The 24,539-nt window shown below is 37.9% G+C and overlaps 1 protein-coding gene across 2 annotated transcripts; it reads right to left on the reverse strand.

Moving 5' to 3' along the window:
* Window positions 1–2,371: 2,371 nt before the first annotated feature.
* ar (androgen receptor) lies at window positions 2,372–23,692 on the reverse strand. 2 transcript variants are annotated; one of them, XM_071460296.1, is made up of 8 exons: window positions 21,752–23,692; window positions 16,782–16,933; window positions 16,469–16,585; window positions 11,096–11,374; window positions 9,916–10,060; window positions 6,926–7,056; window positions 6,656–6,807; window positions 2,372–6,153 (listed from the first exon to the last, which is right to left on the reverse strand). In XM_071460296.1, exons 1-8 carry the CDS (start codon window positions 22,837–22,839, stop codon window positions 5,995–5,997), a joined length of 2,223 nt encoding a protein of 740 aa, XP_071316397.1. In that variant the 5' UTR covers window positions 22,840–23,692; the 3' UTR covers window positions 2,372–5,994. The 2 variants fall into 2 exon arrangements, with proteins under 2 accessions (XP_071316397.1, XP_071316396.1); XM_071460295.1 differs by having other exon boundaries at window positions 16,782–16,936; window positions 21,752–23,691.
* Between the last annotated feature and the right edge of the window lie 847 nt (window positions 23,693–24,539).

Consider the following 24,539-nt stretch of genomic DNA (forward strand, 5'->3'; position numbering starts at 1 on the left):
AGTCTACAGAGCCTTATATATTGAGCTCAATATCTTGTGAAATTACTTCTCTTTGTTACTGTCCTCCGACATTGTCCTTTCAAGACTCAAGTAATATTTCATTAATGTCTTCCATTTTTGAAGTCTAGGTGCTTCCTTATTTTTGCAGTTTTTGCAATATGAGCTTCTTACAGATGAGTGAGGAAAAATAATTTGCCATCCAGTTGGGTGTTTTATTTTCTCAACATTTGGAAAAATACAAATAGTTGAAAATGGTACTTTGTAATTACAAGTTCTTCTTTTGATCTTCTCCCAAGTCTTTCTAATGTTCTCACAATACAAAAAACTGAGTACCTTTTAAATATCAATCTGTGGAGCTGGTGTCAAACTTAGGAATTTTGTCTCTGCTATAATATATTATTGTCATTACTTTATTCTGCATTAGACGTAGATTTTCATTAGTGGTTACTTTATATGTAAGATGTAAACAGTCCTTCCATTTTTGTTTGTATCTACGATACCAAGATCTTTACTGGATATTTTCTGTTATCCAGTTTTTCAATGCAAGTACTTTTCACAATACTGATTTATTCCTTAGTTCCTGAAATGAAAGTTGCCGTTTGTAATATCTGATCATTTCTAAATTCCACAGTTTATTCATGTCTCCCAATTTAGTTGGGCATTTGGAATAATAATTGATAGGTTATTCTGAATTTGTATATGTTTGGGGATTTCTGTTTCTTGACGCAAGATTTTTGTATTTTTTCCAAGCATTTAATGTACTATTAATTTACACATTTACTGAACTAAACTAATTGGCTGTAACTGATGATTTTCAATATCTGAAATATGTGTAAAAGGTTTGGCAACAACATCAGCTTGCAAAGGTTTATTCTACCAGTTAAATTCATCTTCAAATCAGACGACCTTTCAATACATTGCATGGTCCTTAATTAAAGAAAATGATCTTACTAAAAATACTAAAAAGAAGTGCTCGGTTGTTTGCGTAAACACATTGTTGGGATGATTATGCTAGTTCATAATTCTGGGTTGTTAGGGTACAATGAACACACTGTTGGATTATTTATGCTGGGTCAAAGGTGTTTTAAGGGGTTAATTCCCGGCTGACCAGCTGGTTTGGTTATTTGTTTTCTTCCTCTGTCATTGTCAGAATATCTGGATCCATGATGGTGGAAAAGATTTTATGATAATCTTAAGTGACAATAACATTGGCTGCTAATTCTGAAATGAAATAGTGTTTAATTACCAGTCAGCGTTGCCTCATGAAAAGATAGTAGTAAGGTAAAAAGAAAAAAATTACCATGTAATTCTTCTGAAGTGGATGTAATGTGATAAAATATGTGAACGTGTGATAGACATGTTCTAGTATTAGTTTTTAAATCTTATTTGTATAAATTATAATGGATGATATTTGGTAAGATTTGTGCTAATCTATTATTTATAGATTTAGTTATGATTTATTTCAATCACAGTTGATAAAAGTAATAGGTCCACAGTCATAAAGTCTATCACACCTTGCTTTGCGAGGTACGCTGTGTGTGGCATAGTGTGATTTCTTCGGGCAGAACAGTTTCTATAAAAAGAGGTTTTATACTTCACCAAGATGTTGCAAAAAACTCTCCTGGAAAGCCACCAATTCCTGGAGTTTGTTTTTTTTTTTTTTAAAGAAAATTGTTAACAGCAACTTTAATTTCTTTACATGTAAGGTCTTTGCAGAGTTCTTCTTTTTGCTCCACTGATTCCCACTGACTGTATTTCAGGTATAGTCCCACCACATTCCAGTGTTCGCTGCCAGCCCGAGCTATTCCTCCTCACCTCTGCCTTTCTCATTCCACCAACTTGTATCTCAGTTTCTCACAACTATACCAGCCTCAGCAGTGGTGGACACTTGGTCCACGTCAGGGACCTGTGGAAATTCTCTTGCTGATTTCATGCACATTTATAATGACCTTGAGCTTCAGTAAATTACCATGCGGCCAAATGCAAGACTCTCAAGTAGGGGAGCAGACCCAATAACAAAAGAATGTGTGTTCTCACTCTGAAGCAAGCACTGGATGTCCAAGCTGTATTTAGAGTTAATGTATTCCACTGCCTTGGAAATGTACCACCTGGTACTTGTAGTTTTTCTACTTTTCCATTAACAGATGTTACTTTATAAGATTAACGGATGTGGTACAACTGTGGGACATTTCTCATTGTGCTACTCCAGCATGACAAAGATAGCTTGTTGACAAACTAGGAAAGACTTTGGAATATGTCTAAATGTTATTACATATTCCCAAAGTTTAATGTGCCCCACTGTGCTGCTATCATGCATGCTACTTTATTTAGTGTGTTCAATTGCTTGATCTTTCAAACAAACATGCCCATCTTCAGTGTCAGAATTATTTTAATTGCTTTCAAAAGATGATGCTGCTTTACACCTTTGAAAAACACACATATTGAAAAACACACAGCAGGTCACAAAAGGTATGAATCATACAAGAGACGCCTTTAAAAGTCAAGTGTCCGGACACCAAAACAGACATTAAACAAATCAATATATACAGTTACTGTTTCATGTATAAACCAGGTTAATATGCAGTACACTGGGCACATACCAGCCATTGTCCACTGACATCATACAAACACTGTGATTAAATCATTTTAGTATTAAAAATTTACAGGGTCATCGAGATTATATGGCTCATTGAGATGTGTGATCCACTGGCACTGATAATGCGTTCAAATTCCCCCAGTGTAATGCATAATAAAGCTAAGCAGCATAAAAAACAATCATTACAACAAATTACAACATTATTTAAAACCAGCATTAATGTCAAGGCTAAAGAGTAGTAAAATGTTAACTGTGACAGTCTTACAATATAGTACATTCAGGAAAAAAGGGTTGATAGATGATAAATTTTAGAATTTAATCAAAAGTTAAGCAAAACTTAAAGTACTGATACTCAGTATAATTTTTTCTGTTTTTGCACATGAAAAATGCATCATTTGGATTCCAGTCATGTCTTAATAAGACTTCTGTTAAGTTTCAATTTTATACAGAACCGCTGCTTCTCAAATGACAGACAACACGTTATTCAAGTCTTAGAGCTATAATTAGTTGTTGTAGTGGGGTCAAGTCTCATGGACCAACGTATATTTATCCATGGCTACTCGATTCCCCTTTCTCCCCAATTCCTTTTCACAAAGCAAGTATTGTATAAAAAAGACAAGATGAGGACATGAAGACATCAGCTTGTTCAGATGAAGTACTCTACAAACTTCACTAAACTTTATCAATGAATCCGTTACAAAAAGTGTGAAACTGTCAGTCAACTTATCACTGTGCACTGTACAACAAATTGTTATCGTGCCCTCCTGTGCACTGACCAATGATGACACTATCAGTAAACAACAAACAGTTAATTGGAGGGATACATGGATGTCCATGCATTGCTTTCTGTAAAGTTAAAAGTCACACAAACAGTTATACAACCACTTGATGCATGCATCTACGAGCTTGTAAAAGAAATTGTTCCAAAGTGTTGAATTTACAGAGTTAGAAAACATTGTTGAAAATGATTGAACAATGCAGAAGAAGCCACAGAAGTTAGTGAAGTTTTGCTTGTTATGGATTTTAATAAAGACAGAACAGCTGGTTTGATAGAAGTTATATCTGCTACGATTCTAGTTCTTTTACTGAAAGATACAATTTCAGTCTAAATTACACTCTGCGTCATGAGTAGTTGTATGTACAATATGAATTTATGTTTTCCACACTTGGTATATGCAAAAACATATGATTGTATTCACCTCAGTGAATGACCAGTTTTACTTCTCAACAGTTTTGCTCAAGTGTCTGCGATCAGGTTGAAGATAACTTCAAAGCATTCCATTGATTTTTTTTCATGGTTTTTATCTCTAAGGTTTGGCAGGGCCAGTCATGGACTTTCACAGTCTACATCTGAAGGTCTTCCAGTTTTAAATTGGCTGTGAGTTTATATTTCTTGTCCTGTTGGAACGTTACTGCTCTAACCTAAGATCTCTGGCACTTTGAATCAAGTTCTCATTCAGTATTTGTCTGTATTTGGTGCCAACCGCTTTCTTGTTTCCCTTTAAGTCTCCCGGGCCCTGCTGCTTCAACCCTCTGCTCACAGTTCGATGCTGTCAACACCATGTTGTCTGGAAGGATGGATGGTGGTAGACCAGTGAAAGGCTGTGGGCTTAGTGCATTGTGTTAAAGCTGACAACTTTATCTATAAAACTAAAATAAAGGCCTGTAATTTGTCATGTGTCTTTGCTTTCACATGCTTTACAGTAAGTGCAAAATTAAGGTTCAATACTTTCTAAAGCCACTATGTCTAAACAGACATGCAAGGCATGATGATGTTTCTGTGGCAGTTTCTTCACATCGTTTCATGACAAATTAACATTTTCATGCCACATTCATCATGATTTGGTGTAAGATATATTTGACAATATATATAGTTTATTGTCAATAACCTATTCATGTTGCCTTTGGATTGGATTGTGAAGTCATCTTAATATTTTTATTTTATTTATTTATTTTCATTATTATCATATAAAAATTGATTTTGAAGCTGTGTCGTGGAGGAATACAGTATCAAAACTTCTTAAACAATTTTCTCCAACTTTACTCATGCCAAGCACCTGCCTTAACAAGTTTTCCCACTACATATTCATAAGTTGATGCTTTAAAATTAGGAACATCGAGAAAACATCTCAAACACGTTTGCTGCCAACCTGACGGGACACGATTTTCAGTTCAGAGCGACAATAAGCTCAGAGTGTCTTTTTTAGATGTCTGCGTTGTGCTGCATTGGCTCAGTCAAACAAGGGCAATTTACTGTGTGAAGACGTGTGTGAATGCTGAAGGACAATCTTTTCTTCTAGTGAAAGTGTGTAGATATTATCTTAAGTTTAACAGTATATTGCAACTCAGGCTGTTTCTTTTAGGACCGTCACTTAGCTGAAATTTGATGTGTATGTGAGGTTTTGGTTGTGTGTGTGCGTGCAGAAACATATACTCGTGACTAACCAAAGAAGCAGTAAATACAACTGGGAGAGAATGTTCTAGCTGTAGAGAAGCATGTGAGCCTGTAAGAGGGAGTAACAATGATGTTAATTAATTATCACATAGTTGGATTTCCACATCAAAAACTAGTTCACTCCTCAATTTGTAATCTTTGTTTACAATAGAGACATCAGCAAATCTAATATTTTAGGTTTAGTCTACACAAAGTATCATGCCAGCATCAAGTTTATGTTTTATATTTGCCATATCTGACTATCATATCTACACTGTTTGCTAGGGTAATGACTTTTTTTTACACAGTTTAATGACACATTCAATGCCACACCAGGATTTCAGGATTTTCTGAATCTGTTTATTTTATTAACTTATTTATTATAAGTTTAATAAAAGAAATCTATTATCAATTTTCTTTTAAAACCCACACATGTCCTAATTTTAAGCACTTTAATGCCTTCCAAGTTGTATTTACCACTCTAGTTTTCACAAGGAGGAGCTTGCACCTGAAGGTAGTGATTATAAAAACAGATTTCAGTAAGTGTCTGTTTATTACTGTGATCCAATTCTCATCTGCTCTTTGGGCCATCTCTTGTTCTCTCATTTTTTTTTAGTATTCATGTGTACCTCATCAAGTGTATGTATAATGAAGGTCACATACAAAACTAAATTTTTTTAACCCTGCTACTTTTAGATGTCTGTAATCATGATTTACAGACCGTAAAGTAGCATCTCTGCTCAAGCTGAAAACACCAACAGAGCTGTCAACAGGTGATGCCTCACAGCTCCTCCGATAAAAGCTTTAACAGTTATGAACAAACAATCTCAATTATGGCTAAAAGGAAAAAAACTTGAGCAATAAAATAATGAATACAGGACAGGACTAAGAGCTATTAGAATCAGCATGTAGAGAAACAGTGCAAAGCCTTTGTTTAAGTTTATGGAGGCATATAAAAACCCTTCTACTTGTGGAACAAGATAGGTTTAGCCAAACCTGCCAGGATCTTTGGTACATGTACTGAGATTATTTCTCCAATCATTTCTGGAAAGCTGACCTTGGTGGGGAGTGACTGAGCCTGAACAAAAAGGTCAAATGTAAACTGATGGAGCTTCTTTACTGTCTGAAACAGAAGAAGAAGAAAAAAGACAGAGATGAATTAATTTGAATTACATTTACTACAAGCAGAGTTTTGACAATGACTCAGGAAACATGAGTCACAAAAACATAAAATATGCCCAACTAATGGTTTTCCCTAACGTGGCATGGTAGAAAATGTGAGGACTGGAGAGCTCTGGATCATAGTGAACTCATCCATTAGGCCGGTTTCCACCCCGAAGAACAGTTATTAGAATTTTAAGGTCAGATTTTTATATTCTGCTTGCATCAGTATAAATATATAATTTTTCCATGGGCTATTAAAACACAGCATCCCCTCAGATTTACCTGCATACATCACCAAGAAATGTTTTAAGCAATGAATCACAACTTGAATTACTTCAATTACAGCTCTTAATTTAGAGTTTTCCCTGAAATGCAGCCACGTGTTCTGGCCTGAGGAGGGAATGCATGTGTACATGTAACATTAATTCAGCTGGAGTCATAAGAATCAGTGTTTATCTCACCATCTGGAGCGAGTCCAGGAGTCGGGTGAGTTGGTTGAACCTCTGAGAACAATTGGTCGTCATTCGATAGTTAATAAGCCGATCAAGTTCGTTGATGTAGGTGAGACGCAACTCATCGAAGTACTTCTGACTCTTCAGACCCTCAACTGGAACTGGTGAAAAGAGAGAAACAGTTGTGACTTCTGTACATGTTTTGTCTTTTCTCTCTCTACTGCAGCGCCACTAGTTCATTTTGATGTTTTGATGCTCAGCACACAGGACAGTACTTACTAATGCTGAAGAGGAGCAAGGCCTTCATGCACAGAAACTCTTCCTGAGTGATCTGCAGCAACACAAACTCCTGTGAAATATGTCTCATCCGTATGCAGTGCTCATACATGGTGGAAATGTGCATCCGATGTCTGCAGATGTAAAAAGGTCAGGATTGGAGATGTGAATGAATGGGAATGTTCAAATCACAAGAGGCAATTGGACATTTATTCTGTAATGAACGAGCAGGAAAGAATGTCAGAGGTTAGATCCATTTCATTTAATACTGTAATAGGGACTGTAACAATACATTTCTGCTGTGGGATCTTTGACATCTAGAGCAAGATGTGAAAAACATGCAGCTCTGTTCCACTACTAGAATTCTCGTCATTTATCGCTGGTTTAAAGTTCATCATAGCAGTTGATTGTATATTTCATGGGAGAACAAGAGTGGGAGATCAAAGTTTGTCATCTCTTCCAATATGAAATCATTCTTCCTTCATTATGAATCAGGAAAAGACACTTTGTAAAATATTTTTATAATGTGAACATAAAGATGAAATAAGGCATATTCAAGGAATAAGGCACCAATTGCAGACCACAAGGATGAGCCTAAAATCAAAAGACAAAGAGATATGAAACAGAGCTAAATGGAGCTGAATGTTCTGCATCTCTCTAGGAATGGATGCAGAGATTCAGGTATGTGGTTGAATAAAAGTATAATATCCACAGACCAGCACAGAGTTTCTGTGTAAACTAAAAGATGATGAGCATGATGCTACAGTAATGTCAGCATGGACTTGGAGATTTTGCAGAAGGCCTGATTTACTGACTGGCAGTAGGACTTTGAAAGATGTAAACACTGAGTAGGCAGAGAGGGTTTAATGAAAGACACCACCGCGTTGATTTATTGGAAATGTAGGATCCGGTGATGTGTAAAAGTGAGACTAAAAGTTATTTACTACAGTTTTGACCATATCTTATTAGTGAAATGATCCTAAACTAACTGAAGTGTTCACCATTTCTTCTCCTCTTTCTATGTTTAACGTATAATGTGTGTTCCAGCCACATTGTCTGTTAAACTTACATAGAAACTAGAGTCTAACTAATGGATAAAAGAATCAAACTTGACTTGCAACTATATCTAAGAAGGCAGGAAACATTGTCCTGATGCAGTCATACACACAATTACAGGTTTTGTGGATGTGTCACAAAAAAAAAAGGTTTTTGTATGAGCACAAAAATAAAGTGGTAAATACAATAATATACAGATATTCATTAGTGAAGATAATAATATGTTTACTAATTGCTGCAGGATTTAACCTTCTGCAAGCAGCAAGTAAATGTGGCCAGTGTGCTTGCTCCATGACGCTGTATTAAATGTTGATGCTACCTGCCAGGTCAGACACATTCATACACTGTTTCCAGTGTTTTTCTTTGTCAAAAACCTTGCTGCTATTTTGCATAATGATTGTGGAGTCACATTCAAGGACACTTAAAAACAGCAAAAAGGGAAAGAAAACAACACACTAATTGTCCTCTCTTATTTGTTAAGTGACACAGTGGGTTTAGTCGACCAAACAGCAGCTATAGAGCTGTCTAACACCTAAGTGCTACATAAAATTAAATATAAACAGCTTACTGTACTTTTGCTGTCTTGTATGTTGGGCTTTTATGATTAAGTATCCTATTATGTCATCAACATGAGATACTTTTTACTATTTAAGCCCTTACTTCATTCTCATATTTCCTGAGACTTGGATGGTTTGAACATTTTTTAAGCTTTATTTATTTAGTGCAGGTTCTCTCTGCACAAATTTTTGGTCACTGAGTAGCTTCAGTGGAGCAGTTTGGGTTTTGTTGCACATTCACTTCCCCTGCCCCCATTAACCCTCTCAGTTCAAAATCGAGCCAGCTATCTTACAGTTACAAGGTTATCTCTTTAACCTTTAGGCAGCTATATTCAGAAATTCTTGCTGGGGATTTCTGCCCACCAGTTTCGGCAGGGATACTTCTCTCAGTATGAGTTATTAACAAAAGCTTGTCAACAGACAACAGCACGGGGCAGCTGTGAATGTGACACTGTTATTATGATATAAGTTGAAATTTTTTTGTTCTTGCTCTGAAGACTGGTATCTGGATTATTAAATCTATAATGATGAATGCCAGACAGAAGATATTTTAAGGTCTATTATTGCACAATCAAAGCCATTACAGCCAAATGTGGTATGCAACATGACTAAATGTTGCCTGACTCATAATAATAATCTTTGACCTTTAAAAAACTGGCCATAATAACAGTAAATGTATTCAGTCATTATAAAAATGAAAGACAATTTATTCTAAAAGTTATAAAGTCAGCTACATCTCTGATCTGTATATTGCAATATACTGACATGGGAAAGATGGCAAGATTCATCCAATGTATTTATCACTGTATAACCTAACATTTGGTTGCGGTAGATGAACAAAAGCATTGCATACATACTGTAAAGTAAAGAGAAAGACGACATATGAACTGAATGAATTAGATAACCACTGATTTATCCACTAGATTTTGGCAATAAACATTTGATTGAACGAAGTAAGATATCAGGTGCTGTAATCATTAATATTCCTCACGAATACTGAATCAGCTTCACATACCAGGGCCACGTGAATGTGAATGCTGAAGACGAATGTTCCTCACTTTAATCTCAGAGTAACAAAAGAACACCTAAGGGGGAAATTGGATGAACAGAGTCCTAAAAATCCTGCAACCATTTCTACTTTACTTTTATAAAATTCTAGAGGTGTCTTTGTGTGTGAGCAGGAAGGCAAATTACAGAAAGATGGAAAGAGAATGAGATGAAGATGGAGGGAGAATACTGTCTGTATTATGTATGATATCACCTGTATACTCACTGCGGTGATCTCTAAGTATAATGAGAAGCACAGCACATTGGGTCACCCCCCTGATAAAATCCCTCTAGAGAACGTAATTGAATTCAAGAATTCAGAGCTGTACATACTCATTGAACACAAGATCTGGGGCGAAGTACAGCATCCTGCCGTTGACGTTCTTATACGACCTCCATCCCAGGGCAAAAACCATCACCCCCATCCATGAATGTTGAATGACAGTCATTTGGTCGTCCACATGGAGATTTCTGAAACCTAAGGGAAAAGATTTTGAGCCACAAATTGTGGCACAACATGGCATGTTTTGTACTTAGAATTATTGTGCTTTTTTTTTGTTTTACCAGAACATTTATATTAAAGTGATACTTCACCCAAACAACCCATTTTTAAATAGAACAAGGAACCCTTTTGGAAAGGTCAGTGTGTTTTAATTGGTTTGCCTCCTACTGTATCTCTCTGGTCTGAGTTATTTGTCTCTATAGCTGATATAATACACTGTGAAATAACTTGTGGTGTTCCACAGGGATTGATTTTAGGGCCACTTCCATTTCAGGGGAAAGAAAAAAAAAAGAAAGCAAAAAAGAGAACAAAATAAAGTGAACCCACAGTGAACATATTCTGACCAACGTACATTCAAGGCAGCTACAGCTGCCGCATAACAATACTACTAGCTTTGTACAGCCACCAGTCCACAGGGGGCTGAGTGGTTGAATGGATCTCCTGTTAGCTTTTTCAGGTCTATGAGGACAATCATAGTTTTTTAAGATCATGTTAGACAAAAGTGATGAAAGGCCACAGATGTACAGAGTTAGATTAAAGCTAAAAACAATACAAAATAGCAGGTTCGCTGCATCGTGTCACAGGTTTGGTCCAAATGAGATGGAATAAAATGCCTTATTTGTTACCTAACTTCTACACTTTATTTACAGCTGCTGTGATCAGTATCTTTAACACAGTTATCACCTGACTCTGCAGTTCCCCTCAGCTCCACAGAGCATTTAGCATATTTCAGATCATTGATTTAGTTTTATGAAACACAACTTTACTGTTTTGATTTACTCTCATCAATGCTGATTTTACAGCAGGCATATGTTTTTTAGGCAAAAACAGGAAACAATTAGCAATTAGCTAGTGAACAAAGCCAAATGCTTTGCTGCCAAAAAAACAATTCCCCTCAGGAGCAAGACTGAACTAAAAGGAAAGTGAGTATTAGACTTTACATTTTTCAGGTGGATTCATCAGGAAACTAGCTGATCAACATTGCTACAAAAATCTCAACCATTATCCTACCTGGCAGTCCTTTCGCCCACTTGACCACTTTGACCAGTTGTCTCTCTCCTAGCTCATTGAGACTGGTGAGCAGGGTGGCAGCTGAGTCTGGTTGGCCGTAGTCGTGTCCTGCATTCACCACCTCTGGCTCAATGGCCTCCAGGATGTTGAGAAAGACCAGCTGGGAGTTCAAGTTCAGGCTCGATTTAGGAGAGATATTCTGGATAACCTCTGCAGGGTCCTGCACAGGATGATCCTCTTCAGGGTTTTTCTGCTGTCCAATCTTCTTAAGTTTACGTGCTACAAACAAAGGAGGCTCAAGACTGAGAATCAGTTCATTTGTTTAAAGGTTACAGCTTAAGCTGTGACAATTAATAATTATGCTATTTTGTCACAAAGCAAGTTACAAATCAAACTGATCTTCAATTTACAATCGACCCAAACTTAATTACAAGGAAAGAAAGGGATAAGTTATAGCCAGGAGATACACTTTGCACATTGTTTAATCCCCTCAGTTCAAGTCTGACACATTTGATTGAATTTGACTGGTGAATCCAGCTGCCCTCTAAAGACTTTTATCTGGAGCCGTGATGGATTTTCTGCCTTCGATTTTAAGGTCTCTTACTGCACAATTTACCTGTTACAGCTTAATGTGGAAGGCAGGATGAAAAGACGAATGGTCGTTCCACAGGGTTTCCCTTTCAAAAGTGGTCACAATCATAGGTTTTAATATAAAAACTGTTCAGGTGATTTGATTTATAATCTATTAATTACATCCTCTCAGTTCATCATTGCTAAATAAGAGCATGTGTCTGCATAGGCACTGTGGGTCATTGTTTTGTCTTTTGAACATTAGAGAAAAATTGTGCAACCAAAACTACTATGTTAAGAATTAGCTCTACTTTCTCAATCATCAGTTAGAAATGTCTCCAATTGCAACTGTGGTTCATAAATAACCTTTTTAAGGGAAATACCAATTTTATCCAACAATACTCAATACTGATCTGCTAATAGCTTGGAAGATACTGAATCAAATTCCATTTGGAAGAAAACTCTCTAACCAGATGAGCCTCATCTGGTGGAAAGGCCTGTGGTCATCATGTGTGAGTCCTAGTGATGCCTTTGCCTTTGCAGATTTCTAAAACGATATCCCTTAACTACACAAATCAGTAAATCATACATATTTGCATTATGTTTGTGTTTCACAAAACATATTAAAAGACAAAGACATCCCAAAACCATGGAGGCAGCTGCTGCAGATGACAACCTGCACTTATAAACTACAGTAAATTGGAGCTGGGTCTGATTTGTTGGAGTAGACTGTCATGTACAGTGAGCAGCGATCCAATCAGAATGTAATAATTATATTCTGCTAAACAGCTGCCAAATACATTTACTTTTTTAACAGTCAGGTTTAAGACTGCTACTCACTGACTGTTGTGTGTCCACACGTAACAGGTCTGTGAACAGTTACACTTCCACTCAGCGTATTGCAGCTGTGCTGCAGTGTGAGTGACAGACAGATACAAATGAGTATGTGCTGAGTGCATTGAAGGACAGACATTTTTGTTGTCAAAGTGAAATGCTCAACAAAATCATAAAAAAGGCATTTCATGATCTAATTCTTTGACAATGTATCTATTTAGCTTTAAGCAGGAATTAAAATATGAAGCAACACATTATGTCTTTAATCGCTTTTATCAGTGTTGACTGACAGTAAAAAGTAAGTGTTAATTGTCATGCTATTGCCTCCTGCAGCTTCAGTGTGGAGAAAGTCTCATTAAAACTGTGCCCTGGCTTTTCACTTGAATCTGATAAATATTGAATTGCCAGTTATAGATACGACTTAAGTCTCTCTCAGAAGTAGGAGAGTTGAAAGCAAATTGCAGATTATATAAGAAGGATCATTTGCAAGTCTCACATTTCCATTTATGATCCAATAACAAACATTTGAAAGAAAAATGGTTAATTAAAAATTCCTCCATGGGATTCTTGACTGTGACACAGACAGGCATCTGATCTTTGCAGAGTACAGTGTAAATAGGTTGGGTTGAGCTAACCTTAAGATCCCCATGCTTGAGTTGAAGCCAATATAAACAAGATGAGACATCCAAATGATGAATCCAAGCACGGTCTTTGTTACACTCACATTAAGTCCAGAGGAACAATTCATTAGTCAACATACTGTCAGCTTACAAACAGTGTATATACTGTAGGTTGACCAGCACACTGAGCTGTGACGTCAGTATTTTACCTTTACTTACTTTTTCAGCTAAAACTGACTTCCAGGGAATAAACTACAGATTTATTCATTACAAGCACAACAATCAAACATTGTTCACTGTAGTCACATTTTTTGGTCCACCTTCCTTCTTCTATGCCAATACCGGCCTCATTGTCACTATAATCACCATCTTTATTGTAACTGTACAAAAAAAAACCACAGAGTTCAGTTCAGCACTTTTTCCTCCTCTCGAAATGCCTTTTGGTAATGTGTGCCTTTGCAGATCCCAATTTACTGTCACTTTGGTGTCCAGGCCGTAGATGTCATTACAACAGTAGCTCACTGATGTAAATTGTGTTTCGGGGCGGATGTGTGTGTGTGTGTGTGTGTGTGTGTGTGTGTGTGTGTGTGTGAGCACTGCATTCGACAGTCTGACAAAAGGAGAGAGAGTGAGAGAACACTGAATAAACCTTCCAGTCCCCTGGATATAAACACTCAAATGTTACATTTTCCAATAAAAATAAAGACAATTTTGAAGTAAACTTATATGAGCTGTAAACAATAACATGCTGGGTAACATTGTACATTAGAGATCCATATAGCTGTGTAATAATGGGGCAATACATTCATAATAATAGGGTATTAATGGGATGATACTGTTGTAATTAAAGAGGTAATGACATATTTCTTTTTAATATTGAGGGAAACTTTGCACAACAACAACAACAATAATAATAATAATAATGGTAACAAAAAGGCACACACATAATAATGGTAATAATGACGATAATCATCAATAATACCATTGTAATAATGGAGTAGTATTGGATTATTGTGCTTAAAATAATCAGGTTACATCTGGGTAATATTCTGATTGATAATGGAGCAATGTTAATATCTTGTATCATTTCAATGAAATATCCATAATTCAGGACTGGATGTAACGCCAGTATTCTTTCTTCTTAATTTATGGATATGCTACTTTAAGGCTCAGTACATGAAAGCACATATGGAAGTTTCAGTATAATATGAATCAGGGCTGGAAAAGGCACCTGTTAATTTAATTCTGTGATTATATTGATGAAAAGCCAGGCCCATTATAAACTATTAAAAAAGAGATACTATGTTAAACATAATAGAAAAAATAACCAAAATCAATTTAGGAAGATGAACTGACTCTTAATTTGGAGATCTAGTTTAACTTCTGATATTGTCGACTCTCTCAGTGAAAAGAGGAGGGACGACAGACCATTTTTTCCTCTTAATTCTAGGCATATGGCCTTTGTTGTGTGTATGGCCAAAGGCATGTAAAAATACAAGCACTAATCAGTTCTAAAAGCTCCACTCATTCAAGGTACATTTCTTGCTACTACCTCTGTAATATCATAGTATGACCCCATTATTATCTTGATATGACTGAGTTGTAATGCAAAGTGCTACCTCGGAGGCCACAGTGGGAGCATTCAGAAATCAGTCATCATTTCTTCACACTGAGAGCAGTAGTTGCTTCTTTGAACTCAACAAACTGGAACAAGACCTTGGGATAGATGAGGACACTTTGCAGGGATTAGAGCTCCCACTCTGGGAACCACCAGGAGAAGTTTGGGAAAAGGCTGTTTTGGTCTGCTTTGTTGAGATGGATGGACTATAGAAGAAATGTGATAAACTGCGTCCTAAACCACTAACTGGAAGCACCACCCTACTGTTTTCCTTTAAGAAGTTGAAGGGGAATATCAGCTTGTGAACTTGAAAACTCACTTGGTATTGAAACACTAGCTGATGTGGCTTTTGGTACATATCTCATACCCTTAACACTTTGGGTGAGAGACAATTTATCCTGGAAGCTTCAAGAAAGGAGCGTTCAGGTTCAAGACTCACGGGGGGGTGGAGGCCTTAAACTGTAAAAGGCTTTCTAGACAGAATGATAAAATCTATGAAAAAAATCCTAAATGCAGACTCCTTTACTTCAGGTGGCTGCTGAATGAGACGACTGTGATGGTTTGGCAGCGGTAACCTGCTTCTGTTGGTGGATATAATTAACATTCCAGGAACAATATGGAATTCAAATGATAAAAAATGAAACATTCAAGCAATTTATAACAGCGATGCATCTCAATCTTGAACAGATGCTGAACTCGACAAAAGCAAGATTCAGAGATTTCATTTTTCATCTTTTCTTCAGATCATCCAGACTATTAGGAGTGAAACAAAGTTTATAATTTCATTGATGTAACTGCCAATACATCTGTCATTTTGTAATAAATGAAGTAAAATCCTATCAGTCAAAGAACTCTCCTTTTCTCTCAGTATTTTATGACTTGACCTTGAGGAGTAAAAATCCCCTGGGATAATAAGACCAAATGTATAATTTTTCTGCCTCCACTGCTACAAATTATTGAGATAAATTTTCCTGTGAAATGCCGCGAGTGAATTACATGTCCATGATGAGGACATAAGTGAAAGGATCTTTTTAGCCGCAACTAGAAAAGGTGTGCCTTTTTACTGACAATCACAGCATTAGATCACATTTTCCCTCCATGGGTTTGTCAGTGACTGGTGGCAAAATTACCAGCATGTCTGCTACTTTAATTCACATGTCTCATGTCAGCTTTGTGCTTCCCATACAATTTTCACCGTTAACAGAATGAGAAAATGGAAGAGAGTGAAAATTGAACACAAGACTAAAATTAGTCCACTACATGTCAATCTTTACAGCCTAATATGACGAACAGGTCTGGGTGACAGTAAGGAGAAGTGAATGGAAGAGGTCTAAATTGCACGGTGGCTCAGTCAGGGGCTTGATTATCAGTAACATCCCCTATTGTGATGATGCTGCTATTGAAGACAGCCAGCTAAGATGTGCAGTGTAGAGAGAATAAAGTACTTGGTCTTGGGAAACCATTAATAGTTTCACTTTTAGGACTTCACTTTCTCTCTTGTGTGTTTTGTTCATACAGTATGTATGTAGTATGCTGTGTTTATTGTAGTCCATATTTCACAAATGTATATATGTTACTGTATATTCATACTGCACACATACTATATCTGAAGTGAAATGCAACTGATGATAAAAAAAAGCTCATTGTTAGTAATAATACACTGCAGCAATGAAAATAAATGAGTATTGTTTTCTTTACAATTTTAGATTTTATTACATGAAGCCATCCTACCTCCGAGAGTCATTCCAGCTTCAAAGCACTTCTTCAGTCGACAAGACGGACAATTCTTTCTTCTTAGCTTATCAATAGTACAGTCATTTTTGCTCGCACACAGGTATTTCTGTTTGCCTGGACAAAGAAAGTAGTGATCGAAAATGTGAAACAATTATCATTCCAAATGCAATAAAAGAAAACAGGTTTAACTGTTGAATACTAGTATCAGATTGTAATATTACGCATTATAAACTGTATATATATATATATATATATATATATATATATATATATATATATATATATATATATATACATATATGCTTTTTACCTTCTGCAGCTCTTTTGAAGAAAACCTTGCAGCTGCCGCAGGTGAGTGCACCATAATGGCAGCCAGATGCCTCGTCTGAACAGATCAGACATGTCCTCTGTGGTGGAAAGAAGAACTCCATGGGGAACAGGTGCTCTCTGCCAGCCTCAAACCTGCTGTCAAACACATGAAACCGGACATTTAAAGACCATGAATAGTTATCAGTGATCCAACAAGTTGTTCTTACTGATGACTTACATTTGTCATATTAGTATTGCAAATGTATATAATTTACTCTTCATTTTAGTAAAAGTTTTATTTTCTTAAACTTTAATATCTTGTGAAACTAATAGCCCATTTGGGTCAAATAAAATCTAACCTTGAACTCATATGCCAACAGCTTTTTACTTGTTAAATTCCCCCCAAACTGGAACCACAAAGCAGAACCATACTCCAGCCTCTCACTGTGCGATTTAAGGAGGGCAGAGAGTGTGCTGACTGAGGATGGTGTGGGAAAGATTTGAGCGCCAACACCACAGCAAAGCACCAAAGCAGGGTTGGGGGGGGGGGGGGGGGTGCTTAATGGGTGTCCAGCCTCAGCCTTGAACACTGAGAGACTGGAAAAGTCTCAGACATAATGTTGCCTCAGTGACGTGCAACTTAGATATCAAGAGTGAAAGAGACAAGGAGGAAGCTTAACTGAAGACCTCCGCTGTGTCCTGATTGATTTTAGTTGACAAAAGACATTAGGACAAAAATCATTCATATAAACAGGGAAACTTTGACAAGTTTCACCAACTATGTGGTCTCTTCAGTATCGTATGAAAGGTCTCTCGTTTTAAGATTTATTTTATGCATAACAGTAATAAGCTATGAAACCTCTAATTATCCTTCTCTAGACTTAAATCCAGTCAAGGCTGTGATTAAAATGACATGGTAGTGTAAACAGGGAGAGTCGAGGGGATGAATGGTCAGAGTGAATTCTTATGTGGTCTGGGATCCATCAGCAATAAATGTGAAAAAAATGTGCATGTCAAGATTGGCATGCCAACGCTTTGAGGGCACAGATCACAGGTTTGTTTCTACAATATAAGGTTTTACTGGTAAAACAAGGGCAATAAAACATGTTTTTAAACAATACACAGTGTGGCAGTTGATGACCGGAAGATGAACAAAAAAATTATAGGGTTAATCAGGTGGACTCAGAGAACAACCACAAAAAAAAAAAAAAAAAGAAATTGACGTTGAACATTAACAACAACAATTGTTAATTTGTGTGGAGTATCTGATACTCCATGTAAATGCCATATTTCATTTTTAAAAGTTAAAAGATGGTTAAAAGAAGGTTAAAAGATTAAGGGATTTAAATGTACCACTGTAAAGTAGCTGCTTTCTTTACATTGTGATCATTATAATGTTTACTCACACCCTTGGAGGGCGAGAGACATTAGATATACTGTACACATGTACATATTTTAACAGGAATTATTGTATCACAAAAATATAAATCACAAAAAATTTAATACTTTGCAGAAACACATATATCCACTGACCATATACAGTTGATGCTTTCCACTACAATCACGTCATACTGTTATTGGACCATGTTGAATGAAACATAAACACAATTTTCTAATTTACAAAAATAGAATGATCTTTAGTATTGTAATGTTTTCTCATTATAAAGATCAGTAAAAAAAAAAAAAGTATAGTCCTTGCACAATGCCGTTTGATGCAGCAGAAGATAAAGATTAATGTTTAGTGTGCTGTGGTGCGGTAACACTATTTTTCTATGATGGTGAATGAGTCATTTCCATGATTCCACGCACAGAGTTGCTTCAGATTGTTATGCATTTGCCTGGTTTCACCCTGCATCATTTGCTAAACTAACACACATTCATAAAAAAATCAAAGTTTAAGTAAGCGTGTGAGTCTGGAAACTGGTTGTAGAGCCATGCAGTTTAACTAACATCTGTTTTCACTCATTTGTGAGGTCACAGTATGAAGTCCCTCATTGGTCAGGGGAATACAGGGCAGCTAAGCAGGGTGTATTTTGGCCATTGTATGGGATTGTGAACAGATCCAATGTATTGTGAGCACAAATATCACCACTGTGCTTATTATCCACTACTTTACATGTCTGGATGCAGTTTATATTCACTGTTTATTATATGTAAGTGCTTTGTTCCCAGCCCACTGTGGATATTCACTTCACTCCACACACAGATGAGGTGAAATCCAAATCTGAGCCATACAACATCAACGTCTAGCTTTACTCTTTTGTAAAGTGCTGGAAACTTTAAACAAAGAAAAAAAACACTTAAACACTTAAAGAAAACAAAACCAATCACATCATTAAAAGCTATATTTAGCTTATAAAATGTTTTGATGATGGTCCTCATAACCAACTGCAACTCTAACTAGCACTTGTGTCAAAAATATATAAAACACATTCATGTTCTCTCATATGGCTTTGTACTCTGTAGTGAATGTACTGCACACTCTTGATATTCCACGCATTCAGAGGAGATGAAACTGCAACATACAAATCCGTCTACTGCGCTGTATTTTTTCTGCAAATAATAATGAGGCACAAAGTCTGTCTAATACGGGCTAAACCAGCAGTAGAAACAAGAGGTGCTCGTTCATGCCACAGGAAATATTTTAGCTTTTTTGTGACAGATAAAAGTTCAGCAGACAGATCAGTGAAGTGATTCCCTGCTTCCTCCTCCTCCTCATCAAAAAAAACCACCAAAAAAAAAAAAAAAGACCTGATAGTAGCTACAGTCTTTAGATGATAATCTCTGATTCAACTGATTTTTCTGATTGGGCCTCTAACAGCGCACTTCAGTACAGAACTGCCTAGATGCAGGCAAATTTGCAAACTGAAGCATGTTCTCCTTTTGCATCTGCCCACAAAGGTGTTACTGTCCTGTTCCCTCTCTTCAAAGTCTCCCTGTCCTTGGAGCAGCGTAACGCTACAACCATAATGCACCACGGTGGGCACGGTGATGGACCATGTCTAAATCTGTTAAAAGACACTTTAAATGGAAAAAAAAAAATTGTGGAACAAAATCAAAGCAGCTGTTTGATAAGTGAAAACACATTACAGAAGGGACTAACTCACTCTCAGGATAATTTTCTGGATAATTTCGCTGAGTAAAACTCAGTTCTGGAGCAAGGCCACATCAAAGACCCGCTCTGGGTTTTACTCAGCTACGTTGTTCAGATATTTTAGTAAACCTGCCTCTTGGAGCAGACACAAGGACCTGAGGTGATAAGCAAGAGCGGAGCTGGATCTCACAGTACTCCAAGGTCTTTATGCTTGTGCACTTGCGAACATCCTCCTGAGCTAGAAGCCTAAACCACGTAACCTGCCTGAACCCAGTTTGAGGTTTGGCTGAGGATCTCTGTCACAGATCAATCATCCCCGTCTTTCTGTGTTTCATGTGGTAAGCTACAGTCAAAGCATTTGATAAAGGATAATTACGTTAAAAAAAAAAAAAAGTAATTAACTTATGTTCAGGGCTTTGTGTCTTTATTGTTCAGAGAAAATGAAGTTGGCTGACCATGCTGCCATACCTCCTCTAACTGTGGACGGGAAGAAGGACAGCTCCTTGTTGAATTTTGCAGCTGCTTGTCTTCACTTTTAAGACCCCCCTCCATGATTTCGGCTCCCCCTGCATAACTGTAGTTTAATGATTTACTGTATATGCACTGTAGTTTTGAAGGGACTGCACTCTAACAGTCAGAGATCCTGGTGTGAGACATCGCTCTCAGTCATTCACCACCAGCCAAGAAAAATCTGAGACAGCTGGAGAGACATGCTGGAGAAGGGACATGCTGACATCAGCTGTGTGACACTTGTCTCATGGTACCTACCCACCTTGTCAGTATCAGTCAACATGTCCACTCTGTCTCCTTTGTATTCCTACAATTTAGACTTGAATGCTCATGCAAACTAAAAATGCATGTGGAACTTTTAAAAGAAATCCTAAAATTATCAACTAACGCATACAATTTTCACAGGCAAACACTTGCTTATACTTAAAAAAACAAACAAACAAACAAAAAAACTCAAAATATTGTTTTGCCGTAGTTTTATTCTGTGTGGTCACATCTGATGTATTTATAAACTAAATCCTACAACTTCAGTGATAATGTTCTCTTAAAAGAAAACTATATTTATAGACAAAGAAAATCCATAAATCAGAAAACAAATGACTTTTTTCAGTGAGGCAGTTTTTCACTGGGTGCAGAGCTGGTCAGGAATTGAGTCAAGCTCTTCATCCGTGTTCAAATGGGCGCCAGGTGCCCCAGACAAAACAATGAGCAGACAAAATACAAGTTGTATGACGCTCTGACAAAAAACATTTTTGTGTTTGAGGATTTTACGTATGACAAATATATTTTATTTTTATTTTACTTTATTTATTTATTTTACTTTTTTTTTTTTTTTTTACAGTGTTGATAGAGAATATGTTGATATAATGGGAAAAGTCCTCAAATTCAATAAATATGTCAGTGGAAAATATGTTTTAACAAAGGATGCGTCCAATCTAATCCAGAGAAACTTCATTTTAAAACATTTTAAGTAGAAAAACCTGAAATCAGCAGACACACTTTTGTCCTACAGTAGTTTTTTTTTTCATCAGCTCACTTTAAAGATTCCTTCATTTTTTCAGGATTAAAAACATCTATTCCGGTGATGAAAATTTTGTGTTTTGTTGCCATCACTGGCCAGTAGACTGTTAACCTTCACTTGGCTAAAATCATCTATGATGGGGTGGAATCTCCACGGACAAGACAGACCCTCTGCACTCATGTCTGGGGTCAACTTAAGGTCAGACCGGTCAGACCTCAGATATAGCATTAAATTAGGGAGAGTCATTGGTCATTTTTGTTGGAATATCTTTTAGAAGTCAGAGCATACTCTCCCGTGTCTGCTTATTATTATTATTATTATTATTATTATTATTATTATTATTTACCTAGTGTCGTTGTAAGTGACATCCAGCCATTCTCCGACTTCAGTCTTCATGTAGCTGGAGTTGGGATAGGGCGGCCTCAGCATCCTGCCTGGGTACCACTGCTCGGAGCGCACGACGCTCCTCTCGTATGGATCACATATGAAGGCGGTGTTGGCTCCTGTGCTGTGCGCACTCATGCAGTGCCTCGAACCCCAGACCTGTGAGTTGTACTTCTCATTAAAGGCGTAATCACCGGCCCACAGCGCCCCGGCACATTCACTGTCCTCGGATTTGACTTTAACGCTGTATTGTTCTGGCTGATAATCGAACTTGTTCTCCATGGCATCCACGGAGCCCCTCGCCTCTTCATCGGGGGGTCTGTAGACCCGACACGGCCTCTCTGCAGCCGCGTGGCCGAAGTGTGCCAAGCTGCCTGGCGCGGACGCAGCGTAAGGGCAAGAGGCAGTGCGCGCTGAAGTTATGTCATCAGCCTCGCACAGTGGGAAGTTCTGCTCATCCACAGATGTCCGAGTGGACGTGAAGTGGTGCAGGGGCGCAGCAGTGTCTGAACTTTTGAACACTTCCACCAGTTGCCTCTGCACATGCACGGGCCGGTCATCTCTGTCGGGGCCCCTGTACTCGGTGCCAGCTGCCCGGGCTCCGGCGCAGCTCAGAGACGCGGCTCCGAAGACACTCAGTGCGGCGTCCATGTCGCTCGTGTCCGTGGACTCCGTGGCCAGACCCAGCGACACGGACACAGCTTTGCAGAGCTCCCTGGCTGTGTCTGAGATTGTGGCGCAGGCAGAAAAAGACGGGCTATCGCCCACACGGCACCCAGTGTTTATCAACTCCAGAGGAACAGCACAGCAGTGTTTTTCCATGGCACAAGCTTGGGGATTAACGTGTCCGGATCCGTAAATGTTTGCGCCTGCATTGTCGGAGTCTTTCAGTCTGCCAGCACCAGGTCCCGTTGAGTTTTTGATGAAATAAACTCGATTTTCTTCAGTTTTTAGCGACATGCTGGGAGCGCTCACGGTGTCGCCTGTTTTTATTTTCTCTCCTCCTGGCCAAATTTTGCTACAAGATAACTGTCGGTTAGTTTGGCTCATTTCCCAGAAAGTGTTCTCACTTGGCCAGGAGAGCGAACTTTGCACGACAGAAGTCTCACAGGTCCCAGCAATTGTTACTGCTCAGCCCGACTCTCCCGCTTTGGTAAAGGTCCTGGGAGAGCTGCAGGAGTCATAAACTCCTCCTAAACTGAGCGCTTCGGAGTCAGAGGCGCTCAAGTTCAGCTCGATAAAACCTGAATCCAGGAGGTGACTTGTGTCTGCCAAACACTTTCCCTCACTGAAGTGACAGGGCGGTGAACGGTCACTTTGGCAAATTTAATACTTTTAGCTTATACGCGGAGGGGAGACGTGAAATCACATTCACCACATCAAACCCCTCATTACTGTAGCACTGTATTTTGTGTCTTCAGTTGTTTTATCAAACTGTGTGTGTGTGTGTGTGTGTGTGTGTGTGTGTGTGTGTGTGTGTGTGTATCATATTACTCGCTTATTGGGATGATTTATTCGGGCACAAGCTTATTGTTTTTGTTGTTATTATTATTATTATTATTTCCTTTTTTTCCACAAGTTAAATAGAAATTATTAGTTATTTTCCAAATGCTTTTCTGCAGTGGTAAATCTTTTCTATACATTACTTAGATAGACCTCATAATAACATCCTACTCAAATAAGCCTACTGCTTCAGAGGGACATCTTTTTGAAATATTATGAGGTTAAATTTCAAACAGCACATAGGTAGGCCACATTCAGTCATGTGCAACACATCTAGAAATGTTTGACAGAGTTATCCCGTCTCAGACCCGTTTGTCGGTTTCGTGTCCTACTCCAACCCCCCCACCAGAGGTCCCCAGACTTTCTTCCTGTTTCCCCCATTTCCAGTCACTGGAACAATCGGGCCTACCAACTCACCTGGTCCTTACTCTCAGGTATTTATATCAGCCGCTTTCCCCCCAGTGAGTTGCAAGGCTGTTTGCAAATGTCTCTGTGTGCTGCTCATGCTGTGGACTCTCATTCCTACTGTCTGTATGTCGGTACCTGTTGCCTGTCTGTCCTTCCGCCTGTGTGCTCCTCCTCACTCACTCTATTAAAGTTCCTTCATTGCATCAACCTGTGTGCTCCCACCGCCAGCTGGGACACACCCATTAGCAATATAGAAAAGTGAAAATGTTGCATTTGCCATTAGAAACTCGATGGTTGTGGGAATTCAAGAGCTTATTTGTTAGCCCCAGATTTCCCACCCAGTATTTTTAAAGCCCCTCTCCACATATAATTATTGGATATTTCAGCTTCACTGTGCAGGATGATGTATGTGCAGAGTCTGGTGGACAGTATTTATAAGCTTGAAGTCTTCATTGCACATACACTGAGAATGGACAAGACTGCTTGTGAAATGGCATATTAAGAATTTTTAATGACATAAATGAGACTTTTGTTGCTGAAAAACACAAGTTATGATCCAAAGCTGCATATCTGTGTATTTCTTGATCACGTCTGGGTCTTTAAAGGACTTCTGAACAGTGCAATGTCACTGATAGCAGCTGGTTCTGTCACTTTTTTTTGCAGGTACATGGCTGCACCATAATATCAAATAGCAATAATCTAGCCTTAGGCATCACTTTTTAGTCTTCATATCTCCCCAGATTCAAGGCCAGCATGTTGAAATTTTCCGATCTTGACTAGAATCTAAGATAATGTTCAGTGACTGTATGAACAAAGTTAATAAACTGATGTGTACATCA

The sequence above is a fragment of the Trachinotus anak genome, unplaced genomic scaffold (assembly GCF_046630095.1).
Source record: "Trachinotus anak isolate AG129_WGS33_773 ecotype Australia unplaced genomic scaffold, CSIRO_AGI_Tana_v1 ptg000024l, whole genome shotgun sequence".
NCBI classification, from domain to species: domain Eukaryota; kingdom Metazoa; phylum Chordata; class Actinopteri; order Carangiformes; family Carangidae; genus Trachinotus; species Trachinotus anak.